The sequence below is a fragment of the Sprattus sprattus genome (assembly GCF_963457725.1).
Source record: "Sprattus sprattus genome assembly, chromosome: 20".
Classification (NCBI taxonomy): Eukaryota; Metazoa; Chordata; class Actinopteri; order Clupeiformes; family Clupeidae; genus Sprattus; species Sprattus sprattus.
This window is the reverse complement of record NC_137918.1, coordinates 20,933,832-20,959,979: the sequence shown is the minus strand read 5'-3', so window position 1 is coordinate 20,959,979 and position 26,148 is coordinate 20,933,832. Positions and strand designations below refer to the sequence as shown.

The window sequence follows — 26,148 nt, the reverse complement described above, 5'->3', positions numbered from 1 at the left end:
AACAGTTGATTTGTTAGGTGTTATTTTTATGGATAAGGCCACATGCAGTATCAATGTGCATCACTTCAGACGTGCCTTCCTTTCTCGTTTTCTGAGTGGCTCGCTATTCAGAACGCTGACATTGTATTGGACGGTTTTGTTGTCAATCTCATGAGAAATATTTTCAGGAATGGTGGTTTCCTACATAACAACCTCTAGTTATAGCAATAACAGTATTTAGAGCCGAGAAATAATACCGGAGAGTTTTACGGAAAAGAGGAATTCGTTTCTAAATCATGGTATGTACGAATATCGCTTTCAAGAGGCCCTTTCTTCTTCAGATGCGATTTTGTGTTTCTTAATGCGGAAGACTAGTCTATTTTGCTTCGGTTACGTCGGTACAGAAAATTATTCTGCAGATTATCAGGAAAAATGTATTAATTCTTAAATTATAGATTCGTCCAATGTAAATGCATAACGTAATGCGTTGTAAATGTGTTTTAATTCAACATCGTAGCCAAATATCCTACAGTTGAACTAACGATGTGTAATGCAATCACTGAGAATGAGCCGTCGGATAGCCATGATTCAAATTGCACTTGCATTCATTCACATGGCCGTATTTGATCTATTCCAAATTGAATAGATGGTTGAAATGATGATTAATTACAACATACTGATGTGATTCATTTGCAGTACGGTTTTGTAAACCACGCCTTGGAACTTCTGGTCCTGAGAAATTATGGACCAGACGTGTGGGAAGACATCAAGTGAGTTTTGGTGGCCTACCTTTTTATGATAGGTGACGAGTTATTCATTTATTGATTGCAAATTTCTCACCTTTCAATTTAGTTTCACTTCAAAAATGAATGTCTGTGCTAGTATGAGAAGGCCTGTAGCATACATCAGTTCTGCTAACGGGACTGTAGATGTGTCATTGATGTAATCTTCACTGGGGAAGAGGATCATGGTAAACTTGCAAGATCATGGGAGGATGGAGTTTTGCAATCAGGCGATGAAATAACTTCAATGAGAAATGACATTTTCACTTGAAGTGGATTAACTTTAAGTGGATGACGTATAAGGCATTTTAACAGTGTAATTAAAGGTAGGATTATAATACTCTTGAGATAACTGTCTGCACAGCAACTAATTAGAAGTATTCATCACTGATTTGATCTTCAAATTTTTCTGTAAAGACGCAGTTTGTGCATGATTTTTAACCAATCAGTTATATTTCCCTCTTAAGATATACATTTAACTCTTCCTTGATTTGTGCTCCAACTGATAACTGGGGTACTTTAAATAGATTTGAAGATGCCCATGACTATATTATAGAGTCTTCCAGGTGCCACAGTCACAACTATGTATAAACAATTAGGGTACATCCCTTCCCCCCAACTCACAAACATTGAGTGAGTGGAGTTTATTTGACTTTTCCCTAGTCTCCTGTCTCCCAGACTTGACTTTCATTTCATCCTTTTAAGTCACAGCTGTCCTTATCTAAACATGTTTTTGTAGAGCCTGTGCAATCTCACCTTACCAGAAACTATTTGAACTTCATGTTATCACAAAAAGTTATCTGGGAACCACAGAACGGACATGATGATTAATGGTGCAATTATTCACGCTGCTTCTATTTTCAGACTGTTTGGACCTTTTTTTTCTGGTTTACATTTGTTGCTTCACATTGTGATATTTGTTCAGGTGTTGTACTGGCATAAATGACGGGGAGAGAATGCTGTTCAGTGCCAGGATAGCAAATCAAGATTGTTTTCCCAGCTTAACCCTGTTGTGTCTTACCACACGTATACCATCACATTAGCCATACCGTGTTTGGAAAAGAATAGGTTACAAACTATTGGTTAGTGAGTTGTGTGAATGATGAGTGTTGGCCTGTCTGCTGATAGTTTGTTCATTCTGGAAAATACAAACCCTCCAAGACTTGACCTCTGCACTTGCTATTCAAGGACTTCCTGCAGACATCTTGAGAGACATCTGAGCTGTAACACTGTACAATTAGCCTTGTGAACCCATTGAATGGGGGAAGATGTGTGTGTGTGCAAAACTTTGGACTCATGGACAAATCTTGTATACTGAAAATGTGTATTTAGTGCTAAAGATGCTTGTTGAATGTAACTGGGACAGAGGCCAACAGATGGAGGGTCATTGAGGAGAAAGGGACTAGACAGTGCTTTGAGGAACAAATTCATCCAGGATTCAGTGTGTTCATTTCCATATCTGCCAAATAGAAAATTAGGAACCAGGTGAACGAGAGCATTTTAGATTTTTTGCTTTGTCCTGCTCCACTGCCAGGGGACAGAAGGGTCAACACCAGTAACTTAATAGAAACATGTGAGGCCCCCCCCCCCGGCCCCCTGCAGAATAACCCTGAGACACGATCAGACCTGACAGAACATATGTGTATCTTTTGTATTCGTGAAGGCCATGAACGAGGCCCATGTGAGGAGCTAAAGGCATGGGAGAAACCCCTTGCCTGCTCAATACAGACACACCTGGTCATGGGAGAAACCCCTTGCCTGCTCAAGGCAAACACACCTGGTCACACCTGGTCATGGGAGAAACCCCTTGCCTGCTCAAGACAGACACACCTGGTCATGGGAGAAACCTCTTGCCTGCTAAAGACAGACACACCTGGTCATGGGAGAAACCCCTTGCCTGCTAAAGACAGACACACCTGGTCATGGGAGAAACCCCTTGCCTGCTAAAGACAGACACACCTGGTCATGGGAGAAACCCCTTGCCTGCTAAAGACAGACACACCTGGTCATGGGAGAAACCCCTTGCCTGCTAAAGACAGACACACCTGGTCATGGGAGAAACCCCTTGCCTGCTAAAGACAGACACACCTGGTCATGGGAGAAACCCCTTGCCTGCTAAAGACAGACACACCTGGTCATGGGAGAAACCCCTTGCCTGCTAAAGACAGACACACCTGGTCATGGGAGAAACCCCTTGCCTGCTAAAGACAGACACACCTGGTCATGGGAGAAACCCCTTGCCTGCTCAAGGCAGACACACCTGGTCACACCTGGTCATGGGAGAAACCCCTTGCCTGCTCAAGACAGACACACCTGGTCATGGGAGAAACCTCTTGCCTGCTAAAGACAGACACACCTGGTCATGGGAGAAACCCCTTGCCTGCTCAAGGCAGACACACCTGGTCATGGGAGAAACCCCTTGCCTGTTTAAGACAGATACCATTGGTCATGGGAGAGACACACCTGGTCATGGGAGAAACCCCTTGCCTGTTTAAGACAGATACCATTGGTCATGGGAGAGACACACCTGGTCATGGGAGAAACCTCTTGCCTGCTCAAGACAGACACACCTGGACTGATCTGTAATCGCAGTACCAAAGACTCCTCCACTCCTAACCTTACTTCACCTGTGCCTCTGCTGTGTTTCTGAGAAATAGCTAGGAAGTTCAAAAAATAGTGTCAAGCATACAGTATGTATCCTTTGTGGAGAAGCTCAGACAGACTCTGTTCAGACATTATGTCTGTTCTGTTCAGACATTATGTTTGTACTGTTCAGATATTATATCCTAGTTCAGCCACAATGTCTGTTCTGTTCAGGTTAGATATGCTCACATGAACGATAGATCCAGGAGGACATTTTGAACTATCAACTGGTCAATAGAGCAGATCAGACATACTAGTCCTTCGCCATGACCTTGCTCCATCTGACCCTGATGTGCCCAAGATAATTAATTTAAAGTAACACTTTGTCAACCATCAACTGAACAGTTGATGTTATACCCTTACCCTTACCCTTATATGCCTAATGTCTGTGACTGTACATTAGGGCGGTCCTTGAATGCAAGATAACCTTTTCCCATGTTGTCTGGATAGCTGCCCTAAGGTAGAGGTTTTAATATGTGCCCTTTGAGGGTAATGCCGTGTTATGTGCCTTTCTCAGTTGCCTCAATCCCATGACTCCAACGCTCTCTACCACTCTTGTCTTGCATCCTGGCTGTTGTACATACAGACTCCTAACCATGGTTGATATCACTTAAATATTGAATGATTCAAAATTGCATAAACTATCAATAATTGCATTATCTCAAACATTTCTTCTTATGAAAAAAACAAATGCTTTAGAGACTACTTTGGAAATACAGATCTTAAAGTAGAAAAACTCAATGCAAAAAAAGTGAATACATTTGTGAAACTGACGCACAAGTTAGAAGAACTTTGATCATTGAAACAAGAGTTTGATCTCCTAATAGCCTAATTGAATGAACATATAGTTCTCTAAAATGACCTATGGGCCGTGTCCATCTGCATCATGGATCCACATGGAAAAGAATTGCCAAATTGAAAAATCTGATTGACTGTTCAGAAAGATGGAAAAGTATACAGGAAGATCAGTGACCAACCAAAAATCAGGAGCGATCAGGCAACCCAGTTATCAAGAGGTATAGAACGAGCAATAATACCACTAATCAGAAGCATGGTGGCTGTCCTCCTACAATGACACCATGGACAGTGCGCTGCTACTTACATTTAATCATTTAGCAGACACTTTTATCCAAAGTGACTTAGAAGGTTGTACACACTTTTTTTTATTTTTTTTACTGATGGCACACTGTACAACAGGGGCAATTAGGGGTTCAGTGTCTTGCTCAAGGACGCTTCGACAGGGAATTGAACTAGCAACCTTCTGATAATTAAGCGACTGCTCTACCTCCTGTACCACTGTCGCCCCACTTGCACAATCTAGCACTGACAAACGGACGGGCAGGTGCTTCAGACTTCGGGAAAGAAGTTATCAGTGGAAATAGGAGTTTCTGTCAGACAGTATAAAAGACAGGCATAATGTCAACCTCTATGAATAGCATCCAAGAAAGAAAACAGAAGAACATGAAAAGAAACCTGATGGATGTGTGGAGCACATTCTTTTTATCACATGAGACCAAGGTATATTAGTTTAGCACTGATGGGGCATGAGTACAAAAGGTGATGAGTGGGTATATCTGTGAGTGGATAGACAGTGGATATATCAAAATACTGGCAAGATGACTCCCAGTCACTAGAGGCTTAGCAGAAGACGAATGTTCCAGGAAACTCTGCAAATAAAATAAAACGATTGGAGTGAATGGACTATAATGTTTAGTCACACTTAGAGTAAATACATATTTAGTGATCAAGAGGGAGACTGTTGATGCCGCAGATCTGGACAATAAAGCTGGATGTTACCTCTCCTCTTTCTGGTACTACATGTGCACCAGAGATGAGATGCTAGTTAGTGACTAGCTCCCTTATTAGACATTTACATTTAGTCAACACTTTTATCCAAAGCAACTTACAATGATGTATACATATTTCTTATATTTACACTGATGGCACACTGCACATCAGGAGCAATAAGGGGTTCCGTGTCTTGCTCAAGGACACTTCGACAGGGAATCGAACTAGCAACCTTCTGAGTTCTCAACGACTTCCTCTACCTCCTGTACCACTGTCCCACTAGACAGGGGCAAAGTGCAGGTGTAAACGCCTCAGATACTGTGGAGTCAGATAAACAACATCTGACAGACAAACACCAGCTTTTGTTATCTTACACATGTTCTGTGGGGAATGCAAATATGCAAAGGCAAATCCTACTTACAGCAGGATCACTGAATATGTTCAGAGAGCACAATTCACCAAGGACAGAGTTGAGCTGACTCTCAACTTATCTCTGAAACAGGACATCATACATTAGATATATAGTCAAATATCAGATATACAGTGAAATATAGAGTAAACATTGAAATATATGCTGTATACTCATAAATATGATGTATGCTGTATTTTATTATGCATGCTGTATAGTATAATACAAAACATGACTGGAATGAAGTTGTAGCTCTGATGTTATTAAAGGTTGCTTGTGGTTCGGGTAAGAAATGGAAAAAAGTGCAGGAGCTCTTAATATACTCAAAAAGATCTCATGAGCTTTTTGGGAGTGGTGGGTCACTTAAGAAAAAACGTGAAATTGTGTCCACTATTAGGAGCAGTACAAGAGCCCCTCTTGTATGTACCTGTATGCGTCCACCTTCCTCTGTGTGTCTTTGACAGATGTGGGTTGCCCATAAAAGACAAATGGGTCATTCTCAGTTTCCCTTTCTGAGCAGGAGGGAAGCTCAGCTTGACGTTGAAGGCCAGTTCCTGGTCAGAATCATTTATGAAGATGCCAAGACCTATGATCTGGTTGCTGCTGCAAGCAAGGTTCTCAGTAAGTGCTGATTTTTTCGGTGATAATTTTGGCATATTATATATATATTATTTAGTTGTCACTGTTTGTTGTACTTGGTGCAAACTTTGAAGGGTTAGTGTAAATGAATGGAGAGGGATGTGATCTTGTCAAATGTTGCAAATATGAAGAAAACATATTGAAATACATTTTCCTACTCCCACAGAGGTAGAGGCAGGTACAATTCTGCAAATGTTTGGAAAAATGTTTTTTGAGTTCTGCCAAGAATCCGGATACGACACCATCCTACGTGTGTTAGGGTCCAATGTTCGAGAATTCTTGCAGGTAAGAGGCTGCGGCTTTCATTTCATATCAATTCAAAAAATAAATGTAAAAAATTCAGGCAGTTGCCTTCACTGGTGACCTGGATCCAGTACCATTGACACAATCTCATTTTACATAACCCGTAAAAAGCGTTTCTTGAACTGGAGCACAGTAGTAAACAAAGCACTGCAGGAGGATGAAAGGACAACAAAATCCCAACAGAATGTCTCGCTGACCTCTCTTTTCATGGTCGACAGAATCTAGATGCTCTGCACGACCACCTGGGCACCATTTATCCGGGCATGCGGGCACCGTCTTTCCGATGCACTGATGGTGAGAAAGGGAACAACCTGGTCCTGCACTACTACTCGGAGAGAGAGGGCCTGCAGGACATCGTCATCGGCATCATCAAGACGGTCGCTCAGCAGATCCATGGCACAGAAATCGAGATGAAGGTGAGGCACTGCCTCTCTCTCTCTCTCTCTCTCTCTCTCTCTCTCTCTCTCTCTTCGCTCTCTCCCATCCGTCTCCCTCGTGGCCTGCAGGCTGAGTGAGAAGGTTGTGTTTTGCGCCAGGGTGTTGACTCTGACATTGGACTAATCTGAAATTGCTCTGACTCACAACATGTATTTTTAGATGTAGGTACGAGGTCTTTCTGTACGTCTTTCTTTGGTCAGGTTGGCATTAAGATGAGAGCAGGGTAATGTGCTTGGATAATGATATGGGCCATTAGTAAGTCATTAATACATAAATGAACAGTTGGCTTTTGGATGGAAAATTTGTTTATTTTTTCACTTTACTGGATATATCATTTGAAGGAATTGTTCCCTCCTTAACAATACATGCAATTTATTTAACAATTACTGGGGAAACACTGAATATTTCATCATGTAAAAGGTCACCAGTAGTGAAACATTTTCTGTGGCTCTTTGTCACGCAAACTGACGTGTTTTTGTCCCTCAAGTATACAAAATAGGAGAGAATGTTCAATGTGAGAGTGTTACTGTGCTCTGTTTCTCTCGTCCATGAAAGGTTCATTCCCCACCAAGCCCTAATCACATCTATGGAACACCACACTGCGCACACTTGTTTTTTCATTGTAAGCTGAGCACAAAATGAAAGAGATGAATTGTCAGCCCTTCCAAATGTGACACCTGATTTCTCGAAATGTTAGCCAGCGTTGCCATGGTTACAGCGGGGCGAGGAGACAGTTGGTTGACGTCAGCAACATGAGCTCAGTAACCTGAGAAAAAAAAGCTGCATTTACCAGTCTCGCCACGATACGCACTTCAAACCACTCCCCTGTCTGATAACATTATTTTTGATGGTGTTATTTTGACAGTCAGAGAGTGAAATAATCAAATCAATCCACCTAACTTCAAATTTGTTTACAATCATGGCCGTGAATATAAATATCACACATGCACAGTGATTTGATCTGGTTTTGTGGTACCACAGAAATGGTACCATTGCATTGAACTATGCACACAGAAATAAGCACACACAACCATGATATGCATGCAGTACAATACAGAACAGTACATGTAGGTATTAGCATAGGCAGTGGTAAAAGATTGTGCTAATTGACTTTTGTAAATATAAATCACACTTAAAAACAAGTCCAAATTGTGAATCAGTTGTTAATTAACATCTCTTGGATGAGAAGAGTCCATCCATCTATCTTTTCATGTGTCCAGCTTCTATGGGATTCCTCACGTCATGTCATCTGTCATCTGTCCCCACAACCAGGTCATTCAGCACAAGGGGGAGGAGTGTGACCACGTCAAGTTCCTGATCGAGGAGAAGGAGTCAGAGGAAGAGGCCTTCGACGAAGACCTCGATGGCTTCGAGGAGAACGGCACGCAGGAGACACGGATCAGCCCCTACACCTTCTGCAAAGCGTTTCCCTTCCACCTGATGTTTGACAGGGACCTCACACTCACACAGTGCGGCAACGCTATCTTTAGAGTCCTGCCACAGGTAATTCCCCCCCCCTGAGCCATCACACGTATGGAAATGTGGCTATGCTCTGATGTGACATGCTTAGATGTTTGTGGAACCTTCAAAGAGATGCTCAGTGAAAGCGAGAAAAACCAGTGTCTGCATTGGCTTTTTAAAAAGATAGGAAGGGGGCTTTAAAGTTTAAGAGTTTTATTTATAAACATGGTCACAAATGGCACAAAGCTGATGCCTTCAGTTTGGAACCTTCTCTCTAACTTTGTATCAGAGGATTGCGTGTTTCAAGCCCCATAGCCTTCTTAACACTTTTTAGTTCCATAACGCAAAGGATGTTTGAAGTATATTTGTCCAGAATACTGCCTTATGATAATAATTTGTTTCCATCTTTCAAGTGAAAATGTACTAGATTTGCCAAATATTGTGTGTACTACTTAAATTGGGTGAAAATGATAGACAGTGTGGGTGATGAAATGCATATTTGCTTGCTCCTGCTCATTCTACATTATGGTTTGTTAACTCTGGTCGTTATTCATCAAGCTTTGTCATTTTGCTGATTTTAGAGATATTCTTCCAAATACACCCTCGAGAAGCAAATATTTTCGCCTTTCGAGGAGTTTTCTAAACATAGAACGTGAGCTGCATAGACACTCTGTTGATAAGTTCTATTCGTTTTTTCTCTTGCCTCAGCTCCAGCCCGGTGTGTGTAACCTGTCTTCAGTTTTCTCCTTGGTGCGTCCCCACATTGACTTCGGCTTCCATGGAATTCTTTCCCACATTAATACTGTGTTCGTGCTTCGTAGCAAGGTGAGTGTACCAGAGTCTCTGTACTGCAAAAACAAAGATAAGTGTGTGTGTGTGTGTGTGTGTGGGGGGGGGGGGTACCGTATTTTATATATGTTATACTGTGGATATGTCTTGATACAGGAAGGGCTGCTAAACATGGAGACGGTAGAGAGTGACGAGCTGACAGACATCGAGAGCAGCTGCCTCCGGCTGAAGGGCCAAATGATCTCCCTCCCCGAGACCGAGAACATCCTCTTCCTCTGCTCCCCAAGGTGAGAACGACCATCATCATCATCATCCTTATCCTCATCATCATTAACAGGGTGACGGTGATAATTATAGGCATCAAAGTCATCATCATTATTGTGATTGCTTTCATTATTACTTCATTCTTCTTTCAAAGAGTCGTCCCCAGCAGAACAGTGAACAGTAGATAAATGTAATAACGTCTGAAACGCAGTGAAGAGAAATCCAGGGGCCATAACTGAACTGAACCAAACTCCATTTATTCCCATAGGGCCAATTATTTTAATGCTTACTGCACAAAGTGACACATTACACCTCAGAAAAAGGCTTTATGGTGGTCCCTGAGTGGATTGGAATGTAGAAATTTAAAGATATTCACGTAAAGAGTTACACGCACCAATAACATGCTGAATAAAAAACGCGCACTCTGCTAGACATCTCACTTTGAAAAAAGACATGAAAATGAACGTACTACAAACCAGGCTTGTGGTGAGCACATTCACCGAGACTCAGTCTAAGGCAGCGGTGCAGATGGGATTTTAAAACTGGGGGGGGGGGGGGGGGGGCGCTAACATCGCCTTACCAGCTGTGCAGAGTTATTAACTGATGATTGTCGCCTTACGTAGGGAGAGTGGGGGGGACGGATCGGGGTCACTATAATTCTGGGGGGGACATGTTCCCCCCGTCCCCAGTGCTATCTGCGCCCCTAATCTAAGGAGCTGCATGGGGATTGGGACTCCATACCTGCTGTCTTCCCCTCAGGCTTCGTGAGCTGAATGTGGGATTCTGAGAAGTGCTAATTCAAATGAAGCATTCTCGTTTAGTAACCGCAGGCGCAATGGAGTAATTGTATAACAAGAGTGCAGTCTGGGCTACCCGCCTCAGTCTCATACAGTCAAGCATGAACGCACTGCATGTTTCTCTGCATGGGAAAACAACATTGGCAGAGTCAAACCCACAGCTGAATTTCTGTTGTAGTTTTCCAGACAGAATTAAAGCAGTCCATGTGTGAGAAATGGATTATTTTCTGCCACATTGTATTGGTTAAGAAAGACCATTTTTACCTGTTGTGGTGGTTGATATGGGGTTACATGTTCAAATTTTACAGTTACCCTCCGCCCCTTATGAGCTGATGTTCTGCTCAAGATATCTTCTGAGTTTTTCCTTGCCCCTGTCATCATTGTAGGGGGCTTCAGGCCCTGGGCTCTGTAAAGCAGCTTGAGACAATTGTATTGTTTTGGTTCTATATACGTTAATACAATTGAATTCAATTGAATATTTATAGTGAGCTACTTAACAGTCACATTATCCAAATGATATTGTAACATTATTCACAATATTGGACAGATATGCATTTAAAGTGTTTTCAGTGTTTGTTCTGGGTTTTCTCCTTCCACATGGCTTCGAAAAAGATATTACATATGAGATATTTCACATGCGAAGAGGACCAGCTGTTTACCCTATTGTCACTCATACTCACTCCTACTTGTTTGACTCCTCTGCTACCAATCTCCATAGATATCCTGTACCTAAACACCCCACTCCCTGTGTACATGTTCTCCCTATGTTTATTGTTTTTATTGTGATTCATGTATGTATGTTTGTGAGTTAAGTGTATAAGCTACTGGATGACCTTAATTTCCCTCGGGATTAATAAAGTATCCATCTATCTATCTAGTGTAATGAACCTGGATGACCTGACAAGGCGGGGCCTGTACCTGAGTGACATCCCGCTGCATGACGCCACACGTGATCTGGTGCTGCTTGGGGAGCAGTTCCGAGAGGAGTACAAGCTGACGCAGGAGCTGGAGATCCTCACCGACCGCCTTCAGCACACGCTCCGCGCCCTGGAGGATGAGAAGAAGAAGACAGACAGGTCTGTGACATGTCCCCCCCAGATTCATAGTGACCCCGATCCGTCCCCACCATTCTCCCTACGTAAGGCGACTAGCATCAGTTAATAACTCTGCACAGCTGATTATGCGATTTTAGCGTCCCCCCCCCTAGTTTAAAAATCCCATCTGCACCGCTGGTCTGTGATGTGGCACAGGCTCAGACTCATTCTACTGTCCCATCCAATAGCCCGCCCTATTTCCTCCTCCATCCTCCTGGCAACTTCAGTTTTGATCAACAGCAGATATTCTGTTCAGATATGATAGCAGATATTCTATTTGTTCTGGTCCTCAGAGGCAGACTAGGTTTGAAAGGAAACTCAGTTGACATTACTCCATGTTGTTTCGCAAGCTCTACCTGAGATTGTGACTGAACATTTAGTTGTACCACTCCGCCTCATCACATTAGTGTAGTGCCTGCTTTTTGTAAGGTCAGATTGTTGCCGGCTATCACCTGACCAGATTATGGACATGTCACCCAATTGGCTGACTGCCTCTAGTCTTCACTCATAGTGTGCCTTAGACTCATGTATGTATTTATTTATTTATTCGTTTATTTGAAAAGGGACAGTGTACATTGATAAACATTTCCCAGAAAATGTAAATGCACCGGAATTAGCTTGGTTAGCTAGTTTTCATCCGTTGTCCCTTGGCATGGCACCGTCAGGAGCAACTCTCATACATCATTCACTGAAGTCAGAGATCCACGTATAAAATGGCCGCCCCTGTTCCAGCACTGCAATAATAAACTCTGTAGCCGCTAGCTGTCAGTGGGGTGGGTGTCTGTCTCAGCAGGGCATGTTTGTCTGAATCACGGTTAGGGTCAGTGCTCCAGCAGGCCTCCTGGCTCTCATACATCCAGACAGCAAACACGGGCAGCTGTTTGTGAGGGCGGAGAGGGGCAGGGGTTCCCTCTGCAAAAAGTTCACGGCGGCGGTGGAGGAGTCCAGGCTGAAGAACCCTGGCTGCTGAGAGAGCCGTCCTCTCTAATTGGCCTGGCTCTGTGGCAGCGATGGCGAGGAGAGCAAAAGGAAGATCTCATTAGTTTTTTTGTTATGGGCAGAGGTGAAGTGAACTGGAAGGCCTTTGTGTGTGTGTGGGACTCGGGCTTCAAACGTAGCACACTAGAATAACTTCAAATGTAGGAAAATTAAATGACAAATATGTAAATAAGTTGAGTTGCCAGATTGATTTCAGTGACTGCGCATGGTATTTAGATGATTCGATCAGTGGATTACCTAGATTAATTGTTTGCCAGTCAGCCATTTTAATGACGTTTGTGATCAGCCTCATTTGCCATATACTAGACATCTCAGGGATGAGATAGGAAGATGTGACTGCACTATTCTGTTATTGTTGTGAGATAAATTATCCACAACCTTTCCCCCTTTTCACCCAATTTACAAATGCCATCTGCCACTTCTGCAGAAGATCTGTTTTTTCGGAAGATAACTAATTGGCATTATGCTTGGACTCATTAGCAAGCAAGGCCTTAAAAAAACAAGAAAAAGAGATTTTCCTCTGGATTTGCCTCAGTTACAGAAGCATCAAAACTCACGTGACAGATTTAGAGCGTTGATAACGCTGCTGCAGGAGACAGCATCAACTCTTCCAGATATCTGTGGTTTGTGCTGAACGACCCATCAAATTAGCAGCAAACACCCTATTCTATTAACTCAGTAGATGTATTATATCACCCTTGGAGAGGCTTGACTGTTTATTCCCACCTGGTAGTCATAGGGTGTATGGAATTGCTTCAAGAGCAGCTGTTTGGCCCTGCTTCTACCCTGCCTCTCATGAGGATCTGTGTGTGTGCGAGTATGTCTGTGTGTTTTTATGTGTGTGTGTGTGTGTGTGTGTGTGTGTGTGTGGGCACCCAGCGAGGTCTCTAATCATTAATGCTTCTGTCAGACTTGCTGCGGAGGTCCAAGAAGGGCTCGGCTGAGGCGACTAACAATCACAGCATTTCATGAATATGTAAGTCGTCCCCTCAGCATTTTTTTTTACAAGCACACTGCACACACCGCGCCGTGCCGCTTCCCCGCACCTCTGGAGGCTCAGCATCTGATGATAACTTGCTGAGAAAAGTGCAGTGGCTGGGACTGGATGAATGGTTCCACGCTTATCTGTGCGGCCAGGCCTGTTTTGCCTGCGCAGGCTCTCGCCCAGCATATAATTCACAACACCGAAATGTTATTTCCTAGTTCCAAGGCTGATGGAAAATTTCCATATAATTCATAAAGGAAGAGGGAAAACACTTTCAAGTCACATTTTTGAAAGCAAATGGGGTACAGAGTCATTGTGGCCGTCTGGCCGCAGCCTTCATATGTAAATATGTCAGACAGAGAAGAGGAAAGGAGCACAGGGACAAGAGCAAAGAGGCGTTTGTGAGACATTTCAGGGTTGAGATGCAAAGAGACTGTTTGCTTTCCATAGTTACATAATGGTCTTGGTCCAAACCAAACCATTCACTACCCCGAAGCATAAGTCTGTTCTTGAAAAGAGGGAAGGAGAGGGGAGGGGGAAAGGTTGTCTGCACGTGTTTCACGGTCGTCGTCGTGTGGAGGTGTGCTCAGTGCTTCTGCCCTCCAGAATTGCAGATAGGTTGCAATTTTCAAAACACTCGGTTGTGAAACGTGATATATTATTTAACACGTCTCACGTTGAACCCCCAAGGTAATGGCATTTGGGTGGTTACCATGGCAACATCTTTTGACACTCCCGAGTTCTGCTTAAGGAGATAAGACTCTGAGGGACATATCCTTAGGGGCCATGGATTCCTCCCTGCTGAACTTCCCCTCGCTTGTGAAAGGAGGCACGCTGGAATGCTTCGAACGCATTTGTGCTTCATTCATATTTGAAGAAAATTGATTTATTTTTTGAGGGTGATGTTTATATCCATAGGTGTTGGGTTGCTAAATCTGTGAAAGTGTTGTGTGAAAATGGACTGAAAAGTAGACCAAGGAAGAGGACTGCCTTTTGTACAAATACATGCCCATTAAATACAGAACCCACATAGGACACGTTCAAGCACTCGGATTGTATTAAATAGGTTGATTTAATAATCTGCTTTGTGATTTTTTTCCCCCGCAGACTGTTGTATTCTGTGTTGCCACCATCAGTGGCCAATGAGCTGCGTCACAAGAGACCTGTGCCTGCCAAGCGTTACGATAACGTCACCATCCTCTTCAGCGGGATCGTGGGATTTAATGCTTTCTGCAGCAAGCACGCTTCGGCTGAGGGAGCTATCAAAATTGTCAACCTGCTCAACGACTTGTACACTAGATTTGATATTCTCACCGACACAAAGAGGAACCCATATGTCTACAAGGTTAGAAACATTTCTTATGATGTGAATCACTTGTGTATCAATGTTTACTTATTGTTGTTTTATCATAAATGTCCGTTCATTTTTACTTATGATCATTGCTCTTTTGAAGTGCTTATCCTGCAAAGGCAGATAAATCATCAAGGAAACTCATGTCACATCTTGAAAATGTAGTCTTTAGGCCTTTAGACAAGAATGCCGTTTCAGAAGCTCTGCTAACCACACTGAGCACAAGGCAAGAATCCCAATACTGGCTAACCAAAGAAAGTAATATTTACTTTTACCGTTCCAATAGCTAGGTGGTCTGAGAATTTTATAGTCTCTGTATGGACATGGCTATCGCAGCGGAGACATGGCTGTTTAAGTGTTTTGTCATGTGGTGTATTCACTTGTCTTCAGCTCAACAGGACTTCAGAAACATGCCCTATAACTGCTGTGTTAGCCAGTGGCCAAATGTCTTTGGTTCCAAAACAGACATCGCCCGCATGGATGTGATTCCTTTCTCTCGTGCAGGAATAGGTCACCTAATGCTCAGCTCCAAGTGTTTTGCACACATATTTTGAAAGAGAGAGAGTAAAAGTCAAATTTGTAGATCATAATATTTGTATGCACAGTAGATTCTGTTCTGTTTTGTTTGAAAGGTATGAATATAAGCCGTCATTTCTAAAAAAAAAAACTATATGGAACTTTTAGAGATTCACATTTAAATGAGTAGTTAGCATTCCAATCCACAGTGTGATTTGAGGGAACCAAGGACTCTCCTCCACCTCCACTAACCTGCATTCCTCAACACTTAAAATGGCTTCCAACCTGGTTCCCCTTTTGCCCTGTCAGGTGGAGACAGTGGGCGATAAGTACATGACAGTTAGTGGCCTCCCAGAGCCATGCACCCACCATGCCCAGTCCATCTGCCACCTGGCCCTGGACATGATGGAGATTGCTGGCCAGGTGAAAGTGGACGAAGAACCTGTACAGGTAAGAGTATGAAATGTGTGCTTCACGTTTTTGCTGTACCGTCCATTTAAAATTCTGTCCATTGAATAAATTCACATTTTCACTTAGAGAAAGGGTTTAGCTACGACAGTGAAAACCCCTAGCCCCTTTTGCAGTTGATATACAGACGTGAGTTTTTCCAAAACTGGTGAAAGCGTGGGTTTTGAGGCGATCGTTGGAACGCTAGTAGAACAGCTGCTTCTGTGTAGGCAAATCCGTCTATCAGCCCCTGCTTTTAGACGGCGACCCAGGGCTGATATACCCACAAACATGCCACTTCCCTCGAGTCCAACCTTGTTTGGGCACACAAATCAGAGTTTGGGAAAACTCACATGCCACCCACTTTGCAACTAAACTGTCAGTGGAAAGGAGAATTGGCCACACAGTGACGTTCAAGGGGTAATCTCATCATCCATGCTTTTTCAGTCTCATGAACGGACATTTCAGGGTCCTTTAAAGGCATTTATTTCAATAGATTATATATTCATTTTTATACATCTTATGAACAAAAGTGTCTGAGCTGATGTATACATGTGTTGCTTGAAATAGGCACTGGGGACATCTCACGGTCTGCAAGCTGTTGTAAGGGTGATACTCCACAGTTGGTCATTTGTATAAACAGACTGGTTGTCGTTGTTATTGTATCAGTGACCCAACGAAGATGTGGAATTGGAAAATGGGGGTTGGCTAAACAAAGAGGCTGTTCATTGGTGTGATGACACACGCACACACGCACGCACACACACACACACACACACACACACACACGCGTGCACGCTTGGCAGAATTACAGCCTGAATATGTAAAAATAAACTAACATGAACATTTAGTGCCGTACCATCCTGTGAGCTGAAACAGCACTGTGTTCTCTCACCTGGATACAATGCACAGATACATGTATCATGTATTAGGTCCTACAGTGGTGTATCCCATGAAACGTGCCTGTAATACCAGCGTCTCTAAATGGGCTGTTTACTGTGGATCTTCCTTTGAGGTCAGGCACAACATGTAAATGTGAGCGTGCCTTTTCACAGGCAGGCAAGAGTAGTGTCAAGCGAGCGCCTTGCTACAGTAAACACATGGCTCTGTGTTTGCATGAACTATATATAAATATCATGCCACTAGCAAATGACACTTGGGGACACAATCCGTAATGTCTACAGGAGGAGAGCCCTCCTAATAAGAGTGTAAAATAACATCTCCCTTAAGATAAAACAATCTGCGAAATGAAAGCAAGTGTAGAAATGTCAACATGCCACCATAACAGATTAAATATGGCACTTTTATTTAATTATGCAAAGTATATTTGTAACTCCATATCTCTAATGTATAATGTAAGGGTTTCAGTATTAGTTAGTGACTTTCCGAAGACGTTCCAGGCTTTTGAAGTATTTTAAACGTTTAGTTTTTTTCTCTCCTTGTAAACATTTCCATTCAGGGCACTCGTAACATGAGTTCATGTACAGGCCTGGTAGACATGGAGACACTTCTACAACTGCTTAGACACTTTTGCAACTGCTCAGACACTGATGCAACTAAGCAGGGTTTTCATGACGAAACTCTTCACAGCAATGCTGGGCACTAGAGAAATACCATAACTAATTCATCCATGTGGTTCTGTTGTAATGATAACATGACATCTGTTCAGGGATATAAGTAAATAATGAAATGATGAAGATGATCCTACTCCTAGTTCATAAGGTCATAAACACTACCGGTCCAGCCTATCTCCAGGAACTCCTCACCCCTCATCTCACATCAAGGATCTCTCTCAAGGTCCGGAAACGCAAACCTGCTTGCAGTTCCCCGGACAAAAATGACCAGAATGGGAGATCGTGCCTTCTCCTCGCTGGGGCCACGGCTTTGGAACAAGCTCCCGGAGAACATTAGGGCTTTAGATTCCCTCACTGCTTTTTAAATCACACCTCAAAACCCATTTATTTATATCTAAAGTCCTGGTTTCTGTTTTTATTTATTTTCTGTGTTGTTTTTAGTTGCTATTTTTGCGCTCCTATTACCTTGCATTATTATTATTGTGACCATGTTTAGCACCTTGAGACCTCTTTGTATTTTAAAGTGTGCTATAAAAATAAAATCCATTATTTATTTATTTATTATGATGTTTTTTCTCCAGATAACCATAGGGATCCACACAGGGGAGGTGGTCACAGGGGTCATAGGTCAGAGGATGCCCCGCTACTGCCTGTTTGGAAACACGGTTAACCTGACCAGTCGCACTGAGACCACTGGAGAGAAGGGCCAGATCAATGTATCTGAGTACACTTACAGGTGAAAAAAGTGACTTTACACCAGTGCTACACCAAGTAGTGTTTGTTATTCTCTCAAAGATTAAGAGGAGAGGTATCTAAATATAGCAATTTTAGCACTTAGTCCTGCATTGTTTGCACCAGTTCAACAATTCAAATGTTAATAAATCTGAATCTTTCTCTTGAGTCTTAAAAGTATCTACCACATAAATAGCAATGGGGTTTTGTTCATCTTGACGTTAGTAGCAGTACAATTCTAATAGATTTGGGGGTGCTGTTGTGTTGCAGGTGTTTGCAGTCAGCTGAAAATGCAGACCCCCAGTTCCATCTGGAGTATAGAGGGCCAATCGTTATGAAGGGTAAAAAGGAACCAATGAAAGTATGGTTCTTGTCACGGAAGACACCTGAAACAAACGTCTAGTGTCCTACAGCACCAGTCACTTCCCTTTTCAAATGTTTGAGTTTCGTCCCTTATTGCGCAGACACCTCATATTTACCTTGCACACAATCCAGTGAAACGAATCATTAATTACATGTTATTAACATAAGTCATATAGTGTGCATTTTCATGTATGGTTTTTGTATGAATACTGTTGTTTGTTTGTTTTTTTCGCTTAAACATTTGCTCTTGGTTGACAACTCAATATTCTAGAGTTCACAAACTGTGATTATTTATATAATTATTCCTTAAGCCTTTGGATGTCTCCTTTTAAAGTTATCGATTTAGACTGCTAGAAGATGGAGGCTCTTAGGCAAGGTAAGGTAACACAGTATTGTTGGTGATTAAAAAGATCCAATGTTATTCAGCTGACATTCACATTTATATATGTATAAATATTATCATAAGCTTCAAAAAGTAAGACAAGCCTTCTTAAATGTGCTTTTGAACACAGGGCTGTATTTAAGCAAAGCAGAACGTATTTATTTTTTGTATATACTGTATGTACACTTTCCAAAATGTGGACCATAATTACTGTCGTGATTTATAGTAATATATGTATGATAGTATACGTAATCTCACTTTGACTTTATATTTAAGTAGCTCTATTCCTAAAACAGTCATTTGCAATCATCCTTTGTTTGATTCTAATTATAAGAACCGTATTCTGACAGAGGACCAATCATATGAGTTTGTGCCGTCCTCAAGAGCTTGCATATATATTTAAGTAGTATTTTCGGTTTTATGGTTTTAGTAAATGTTGTTTTTAATCTGTTTTCATGTCCTCTTTTGTTTGAAGCTCTGACCTGTATTATGGCAAGTTACCTGTGTGTGAACAGATGATCTTGATGCAAGAGAGTAGGTGCAGATCATGTATCCCCTGTATTTTTCTCACACATTTGTACCACTTCAAAGATCACAATTGGCAACAGCCATCTTAAGTTATTCTTAAGTTATTTATGAACCAAATGAGACTGTGGTTGTGATTTTTCTGAAATTTGCTCCAATACTGTGTTGTGTTCCTGATGGGGAAATGTGCCAAGTGCCTCACAAAGTATTACCTTCAGGTTCCTCTTCTTTTTTAACAAAGTGTCTGAAAGAATATAGGCCTATTTCAATTTGATCTGATCTTTAACATTGTAACATTGCAAGGTATGCTTTGAAGTTATTTTTAGGAGGTGCTATATTTTGCTTCTCACTTGCATTACAGAATTGGCAAGGCATCTTCTGAGGTATAAGAGGCTGTGCAAGGTATCCATTCCTGTGTTATGTTAGTGTGAGACATAAAAACTAATAAAGCAATCGATGGCGCTTATGACTTTCATTCTTTCTTTTTGTATCTTCTTTCTTTTTGTATCTCTAAGGTGTTTGCATTAAGATTTGCAAGAACAGTATACTGTACATACATACACAAGCACATACATACATACATACACAAGCACATACTGTTCATACATACATACATACATACACAAGCACATACTGTTCATACATACATACACAAGCACATACATACATACATACATAAGCACATACTGTACATACATACATACATACATACATATATACACAAGCACATACTGTTCATACATACATACATACATACATACACACGTAAATCCATGATCTACAGTTAAAACCGATTCAATTCTTGTTTAAAGACATTAACTAAGCTAAGCAGCAAGCAACCTCACAACACAACATATTATCCTTGGCCAGGAGTCATTTTCCAACACCCTGGGCCAAATCTGTGTGTTGCCCTTATAAAGCCACTTTCCTCGACTCCTGATTATTTACAAAAATAACCCCATTGCTGATCAGTGAACCGACTGTCCTGAATGAAAACCTTCATCTCTGACACATTGTGAAAGCTGGATGTTAAGGTACGAATTTTGGTTTTGTTCATCAAAGGAATTTCTTATAAATTGCATAAATCTGTTCCGAATGATGTGTGAGGATGCAAACTGATACTAATCTGTCATCAGACCAGAATCAGTTTGAAAAGTGCAAGTAACATGACTGTCCGATGGAGGCCTAGGGGAGTGAAACCGTGAAGCAGGTGTCACAGCACACCTAATAGGCCTGAGTCTCCATGGAGAAGGACCACTGCTTCCTTTGGAACTAACATCATTTCTGACAGCTATACCCCAAACTATGATTAATGATCATTACTTGATCTGGCTTTGCCAGCAGTTTTATGGGCTGTGTAACACAAACCCCACATGTACACTCAGTTGCACAATAATTACTATCCTACTAGCAGCAGTGATACTACAGCTGATCTCACCGTGCATCTCATGCACTTATTTTGATGCCAAGTCTGTTAATCAGTATAGTGATTTGGTCTACATCTCAAATGGATGTTGGGATAGTAGGGACTGATTGCGTCGCTGAACAGTTTATTGGAAGACCTTCCTTCTGAGTGGTTGAAATAATTAAAAAGATTGAAGTTGACTTGCCACGAAACATTTAATATGAAAATAGCCTTTGACAAGATCATTAATATATTTAAAATGGAAATGCATTTTAGATAATGTGAGATCTGTAAGTGGCGATTAAGACACTGGCTATGTAGTGTAGTAAGATTGAGGTAGTGTTCCATTGACAAACCATGAGAAGAGAGAGCCATCTTGTGGTTAAGATGTGTGATGTATTGGTAGTGTAGTGGTGTAGTACAGTGAAACATTAAACCATCATAACCATAAACTGCTTGTTGCTATCTTGTAAGATTGGGCACAGATGTAGAGTTGAAAGGATTCCAGGGATATATGGCTTGAATGAAAGTGATAATAAAAAGTGACAATGAATGTCCCATGCATAAATATTCAGATCAGTAGAGCAGCAAGCATTGGATACTCTTGTGTGAATAACGAGCTGCATTTTGTAGCCATAAACCTTTTGAGAATAAGGAATATGGTCAGTTTCAGAGCAGGAGCTGTAGCTCCTGTAATGTGTAGGAGAGGATCATGGGCATTTTTGCACAGGTAGTTCTCCTGCTTTCCGTTTGAACAACCATGGTTCATGTTGGGTCATGCCGATGGTGTTGACTGCTGGCTGTTTTGGGTGTTGATCTAAGCATTTCACTGCTATTTCTTGTTGCTGCCCTCTGAGTACTAAGCTGTGCAAAGATCTATAGCTTGTAAACTACAAAGGTCTCTTTTATTGGATGGTCAAACAACCAGGGTTGAAGTCGAAATGGAACATATCAGTATCATCATGCAATCAGGATTTCAAGTCTCCCCATTCAAGGTCGCTAGTGTAGTCATGTACTGTACAACCCACGCTGATAAGTCTTATCGGGACATCTTTAGAGTCCACTCAGGTCAGCACTAATCATAAATTATGTGGCTCTGATGAGAGCGCCTCTGTTGGTTCCTGGGTCTTAGACTGCATGGTGCCTTCAGCTTTACATGTGCATACAGTATATGCCAAGGGCTGAGTTGAAGCTGTGGGTGAAACCACAGTATAGTGATCCGATGCACGGTGAGATCAGCTGTAGTATCACTGCTGCTAGTAGGTGGTAATTAGTGTGCAACTGAGTGTACATGAGGGGTTTGTGTTACACAGCCCATAAAACTGCTGGCAAAGGCTGATTAAGGAATGATTATTAATCATAGTTTGGGGTATAGCTGTCAGAAATGATGTTAGTTCCAAAGGAAGCAGATCCGATACATGTCTATTCTCAGCAAAATGGTACACGTACAGCAGTTAAAAGTATTCACTGGTCCAGGTCTACCTATAGCCCATATCACACCTGCAGTAAAAATGTCACAGCAATCTGTCAGTAAACCAAAACACAATTACTATGATCTGATGCTTTTAGTCACTGATGATTATATGCTCGCTGATAAGCCTGGTTGATCTCAAAATAGTAAGTCCTGTGATAAGTGCAACAATATAGAGTAGAATAAAACGGCACTCTCAAGCTTTTCTCATTGCTATTTAGACCAGTTTATTTCCAGATCAACAGGTGACATCAACAGGTGACCTGCACCTAAGGGTGCACAGATTCACAATATGTTCGCACACAAGGCAATAAACAAGAAAATCATATTAAACAGTTGCCAAACTCAGCCCACTTTGATTCAGGCTGCTGAGTTTGGCAACTGTTTAATATGATTTTCTTGTTTATTGCCTTGTGTGGGAACATGCTGTGAATCTGTGCACCCTTAGGTGCAGGTCACCTGTTGATGTCACCCGTTGATGTCATGTGTTGATGTCATGGGTCACTTGTAACCCTTGACCCTTGTTGATAAAAAGCATCCATTCTTGTGTCCACGCTACACACTGACGATGGCTTAGGCCGCAACACGTCTGGAAATAAACTGGTCCAAATAGCAATGAGAAAAGCTTTGAGAGTGTGGTTTTATTCTACTCTAAGCTTACATTCTTTTACTCGCACCCGAAATCACATTTATTTCTGGAAGTAGAGCGCGCCTATCCCTTCTAAGTACAACAATATAGAGTAGCATACCATAAAGTATATTTGTTGTGGTATGTAGGCCTAATATGTGCTTTTAATAAAAGCTTCACCAGGCGGGGGATCACTAAAGAGTTTAACAGATCCTGAGACCTTTCCTTGAGCATGACCTTGCTTCTGTGTCAAGGTTTAGGCCACGCAGACAAACATCCTTTCCACATCTGAGAACAATTACCTGGCAACTTGACCTGTGAGCAGAGAGGTCGGACTCGCCTTAGCATTCTATTTCGGCAGCAGAAGTTTGAAAACCACATGTGCTGCTCTCATTACATTCACCCATTGCACAGTTCCTCAATCCGCCTCTGTCAATGAGTTTAACTCTGACCTCTATTTGGGAGTTCGCATACATGCCTTCTAAACAATTGAATCTCATCCTACTATGTATATAGGGCCTAAGGCTACCTTTAGAACACTGCTAAAAGCGTTATCAGTGTATCAGTGTAACAACTCTTCTATACAGCACCTGCATCATATAGTTATGATTGTACTGATGTTGGTGCACAACTGCAAACTTCAGCTAACGTCAGGTCCCAGCCCCACCCACCACACACACACACACACATGCAAACACACACACACCAAAGGGGCTTTTTGGTGCCGCTGGTGAGAAATGAATAGCAAACAGTCATTCTTTGAGCTTCGCACAAGTGAGCATTTGTTTCCCACAGAGTTGACCAGTGCAACTATCCCATCCCATACTGCAACAGTAGCAACATTGCATGCTACGGTGTGACGTAGCCCTGATTTATTCATTGTGAGCTTTAAACGTCCACATCAGCATGACGATAAAGAGGAAGATAAGGATGTGGGCCCACTCCTGGAACAGTTTAAAAGGGACGGCTCTGCCCTGTAGCAAGGCACTCCCAGAGGACGCTCCCAACAGCAACACTCACTGCACCACCTGAGCAGCACAGACAGCAAACATGACTTTCAACGGCAACTGGAAAGTAGACCGCAGCGAGAACTATGAGAAATTCATGGAAAAGATGGGTATGGACTTCCTCTGTGTTTGTATTTTTTTGGGGAAATTTCTTTGCCTGGAATCTGGGAATTGGGAAGCCAAGGAGCAAACACTGGAAAAAAACTCTTTTTGTTTTCATTGGTTAAAAAAAGAACAATAAATGCATGTGAGTAAAGGGCACTGTGTAGTAAGTTCAGAGTTCAGGCAGCAATATCATAAATACATGACAAATGAATACATGTTTGCGGGGAAGGGAATGACATGTTTATTAGATCCACCATTCTTATTATATGGATTATATATTCTGTCTGTGGAAATAGCAATTGCAAAATTTCCATTAACTACAAATACAGGGTAAAAGCAACTATAGTCTGGTTTATAAAGCAAATGCTTGCTCATGGCAAGTCATGTAGGCAAGAAAACAGATGACAAGACAAGCCTTCAATTCTCAGCATTGTACTCTGAGGTCTGATCATTTTTCATTTATTACTCAAACCTTTGCAGTGAGGCAACACGGCTGAGGAATGATTTTAATGGCACCTGCATTGCTTTATCAACAGGGGTCAACATGGTGAAGAGGAAGCTGGCTGCCCATGACAACCTGAAGATCACCATCGAGCAGACGGGGGAGACGTTCCACATCAAGGAGTCCAGTGCCTTCAGGACCCTGGAGATGGACTTCACTCTGGGGGTCAAATTCGAGTACTCCTTAGCTGACGGAACAGAGCTCGCTGTAAGCATTACCAAGGATTGTCTCTTTCACAGTCCTCCACATTCAGCACATTGCTGAACTTACTGGAGTCTATTACGTCTTAGTTCTGGGATGTGCTGTGAGCATACCCTGAGTATCATACAGTTCTACAAATTTACTAAAATAGTGTGAAATACAGGTCTGCATCGTGACACAGATTAATACACATTAAGCATTTAAGTAAAACACACACTCAACACTCTAAACCTGCATAAATTATATCCTCTATTGTACCTGCCATAGTTGACAAAGGTGGACACGACAAAAGGGTGTGGAGTAATAGTGTGCAACAATAGCATGTGCAAAATGTAGTGAAGGTCTATGAGAAAGTACTATGCAATGACCTGCCAATGACCTGAGATAACAGCTATTAATGTTCCCTATTGTGAAAGCCTCACCCAGTCATACACATAGTAAGTAAACACTTATACACGAGCTCAAATTGTTTGCTGAGAGCTGCACTTAAAGATAAGAGCATTAGTGGCAGGTATATGTGTGGTAGGAAGTATAAGAGCATTAACGGCAGGTATATGTGTGGTAGGAAGTATAAGAGCATTAACGGCAGGTATATGTGTGGAAGGGGAGTGTTAGAGCATGAATAGCAGGTTTATGTGTGATATGGAGTATAAAGGCATTAATGGCAGGTATATGTTCGGTAGGGATCCTGGGCCATTGAGGGAGACACCATGAAGGGCGTATTCAACAGGAAAGACAACAACAATGTCTTGACAACGACAAGGAATATTGTTGGAGACGAGCTTGTTCAGGTGAGTCAAAAGAAATAAAACAACTTATTTGGCTTACTTGATTTATGGAGGTCTATGTCACTGCCACACACACCTGCATTTAATTCAGTTGAAGGAATTTGTAATATTAAGTAAATTATTACTGAAGTGGTTTATCTTTTTTTTTTTGTAGAGCTACATCTACGAGGGTGTGGAGGCCAAGAGGATCTTCAAGAGAGGTTAAAGGTCATCCCGTTGATCCAGCCGTCTTTCAGACACACCGCAGCTCCCTTTGGATGAGCTCACACAGAGTGGCACTGAGGGAACTTTCTCTAGTTCTTCAACTATTCCAAAAAGACTGTGACGCCCACCCATGGCTGAGATATTATTTTATACGTCCTTCATTCAGTGATGCACTGTTCACAACACACAGCACTTAAAACCATGTATTTGCACTGTTTTGATATGAAATGAAAGCGATAAGTAAATGTGTGTGTTTTTAATACTCATTGAAATAAACTCCACTGGATGGCTTATTGCTCCTTGTTATCATGCGTGTGTTGTAAAGGTAATGCACTTCTGCAGTGTATGCAGAATGGTCCAAACGTGCACTTCTATACCGCAAACTCCTCTGCTCTGGATCATTGGTGTTTTATATTTGTGATGACCTTGGAGTATCAGTTGTCATGTTTGAGCGTAAAGAGGAATTTCCAACCAAAACAACATGACTGTTTTACTGTAATGTCTCTGATGGGTCACGACCTCATCATTGTTCCTCATTGAACATGAAGGATATCCTTTAAACACTTCCACATTTTTG

The 26,148-nt window shown here is 41.9% G+C and overlaps 2 protein-coding genes across 2 annotated transcripts; both read left to right on the top strand.

Annotated features, from left to right (window-relative positions):
- Positions 1-166: 166 nt before the first annotated feature.
- Positions 167-18,528, top strand: gucy1b1 (guanylate cyclase 1 soluble subunit beta 1). Its single transcript, XM_080859087.1, has 13 exons — positions 167-278; positions 676-749; positions 6,122-6,222; positions 6,407-6,525; positions 6,762-6,959; positions 8,254-8,484; positions 9,151-9,267; positions 9,388-9,518; positions 11,171-11,368; positions 14,478-14,715; positions 15,547-15,687; positions 17,840-17,994; positions 18,261-18,528. The coding sequence occupies exons 1-13, from the start codon at positions 276-278 to the stop codon at positions 18,391-18,393; spliced, it is 1,839 nt and encodes a 612-aa protein (XP_080715213.1). The 5' UTR covers positions 167-275; the 3' UTR covers positions 18,394-18,528.
- Positions 18,529-23,759: 5,231 nt separating this feature from the next.
- On the top strand, positions 23,760-25,855 carry fabp2 (fatty acid binding protein 2, intestinal). The gene is made up of 4 exons (XM_080858890.1): positions 23,760-23,881; positions 24,413-24,585; positions 25,263-25,370; positions 25,522-25,855. Exons 1-4 carry the CDS (start codon positions 23,815-23,817, stop codon positions 25,570-25,572), a joined length of 399 nt encoding a protein of 132 aa, XP_080715016.1. The 5' UTR covers positions 23,760-23,814; the 3' UTR covers positions 25,573-25,855.
- The last annotated feature ends 293 nt before the right edge of the window (positions 25,856-26,148 follow it).

Bases quoted from the DNA above. Each gene is read 5' to 3' on its own strand.
- gucy1b1 (XM_080859087.1), top strand. The intron at 6,960-8,253 runs GTGAGGCACTGC...CCCCACAACCAG, and splicing joins GCACAGAAATCGAGATGAAG to GTCATTCAGCACAAGGGGGA. The intron at 9,268-9,387 runs GTGAGTGTACCA...GTCTTGATACAG, and splicing joins TGTTCGTGCTTCGTAGCAAG to GAAGGGCTGCTAAACATGGA.
- fabp2 (XM_080858890.1), top strand. From the start codon at position 23,815: ATGACTTTCAACGGCAACTGGAAAGTAGACCGCAGCGAGAACTATGAG. The intron at 23,882-24,412 runs GTATGGACTTCC...CTTTATCAACAG, and splicing joins GAAATTCATGGAAAAGATGG to GGGTCAACATGGTGAAGAGG. The intron at 24,586-25,262 runs GTAAGCATTACC...TATGTTCGGTAG, and splicing joins CTGACGGAACAGAGCTCGCT to GGATCCTGGGCCATTGAGGG.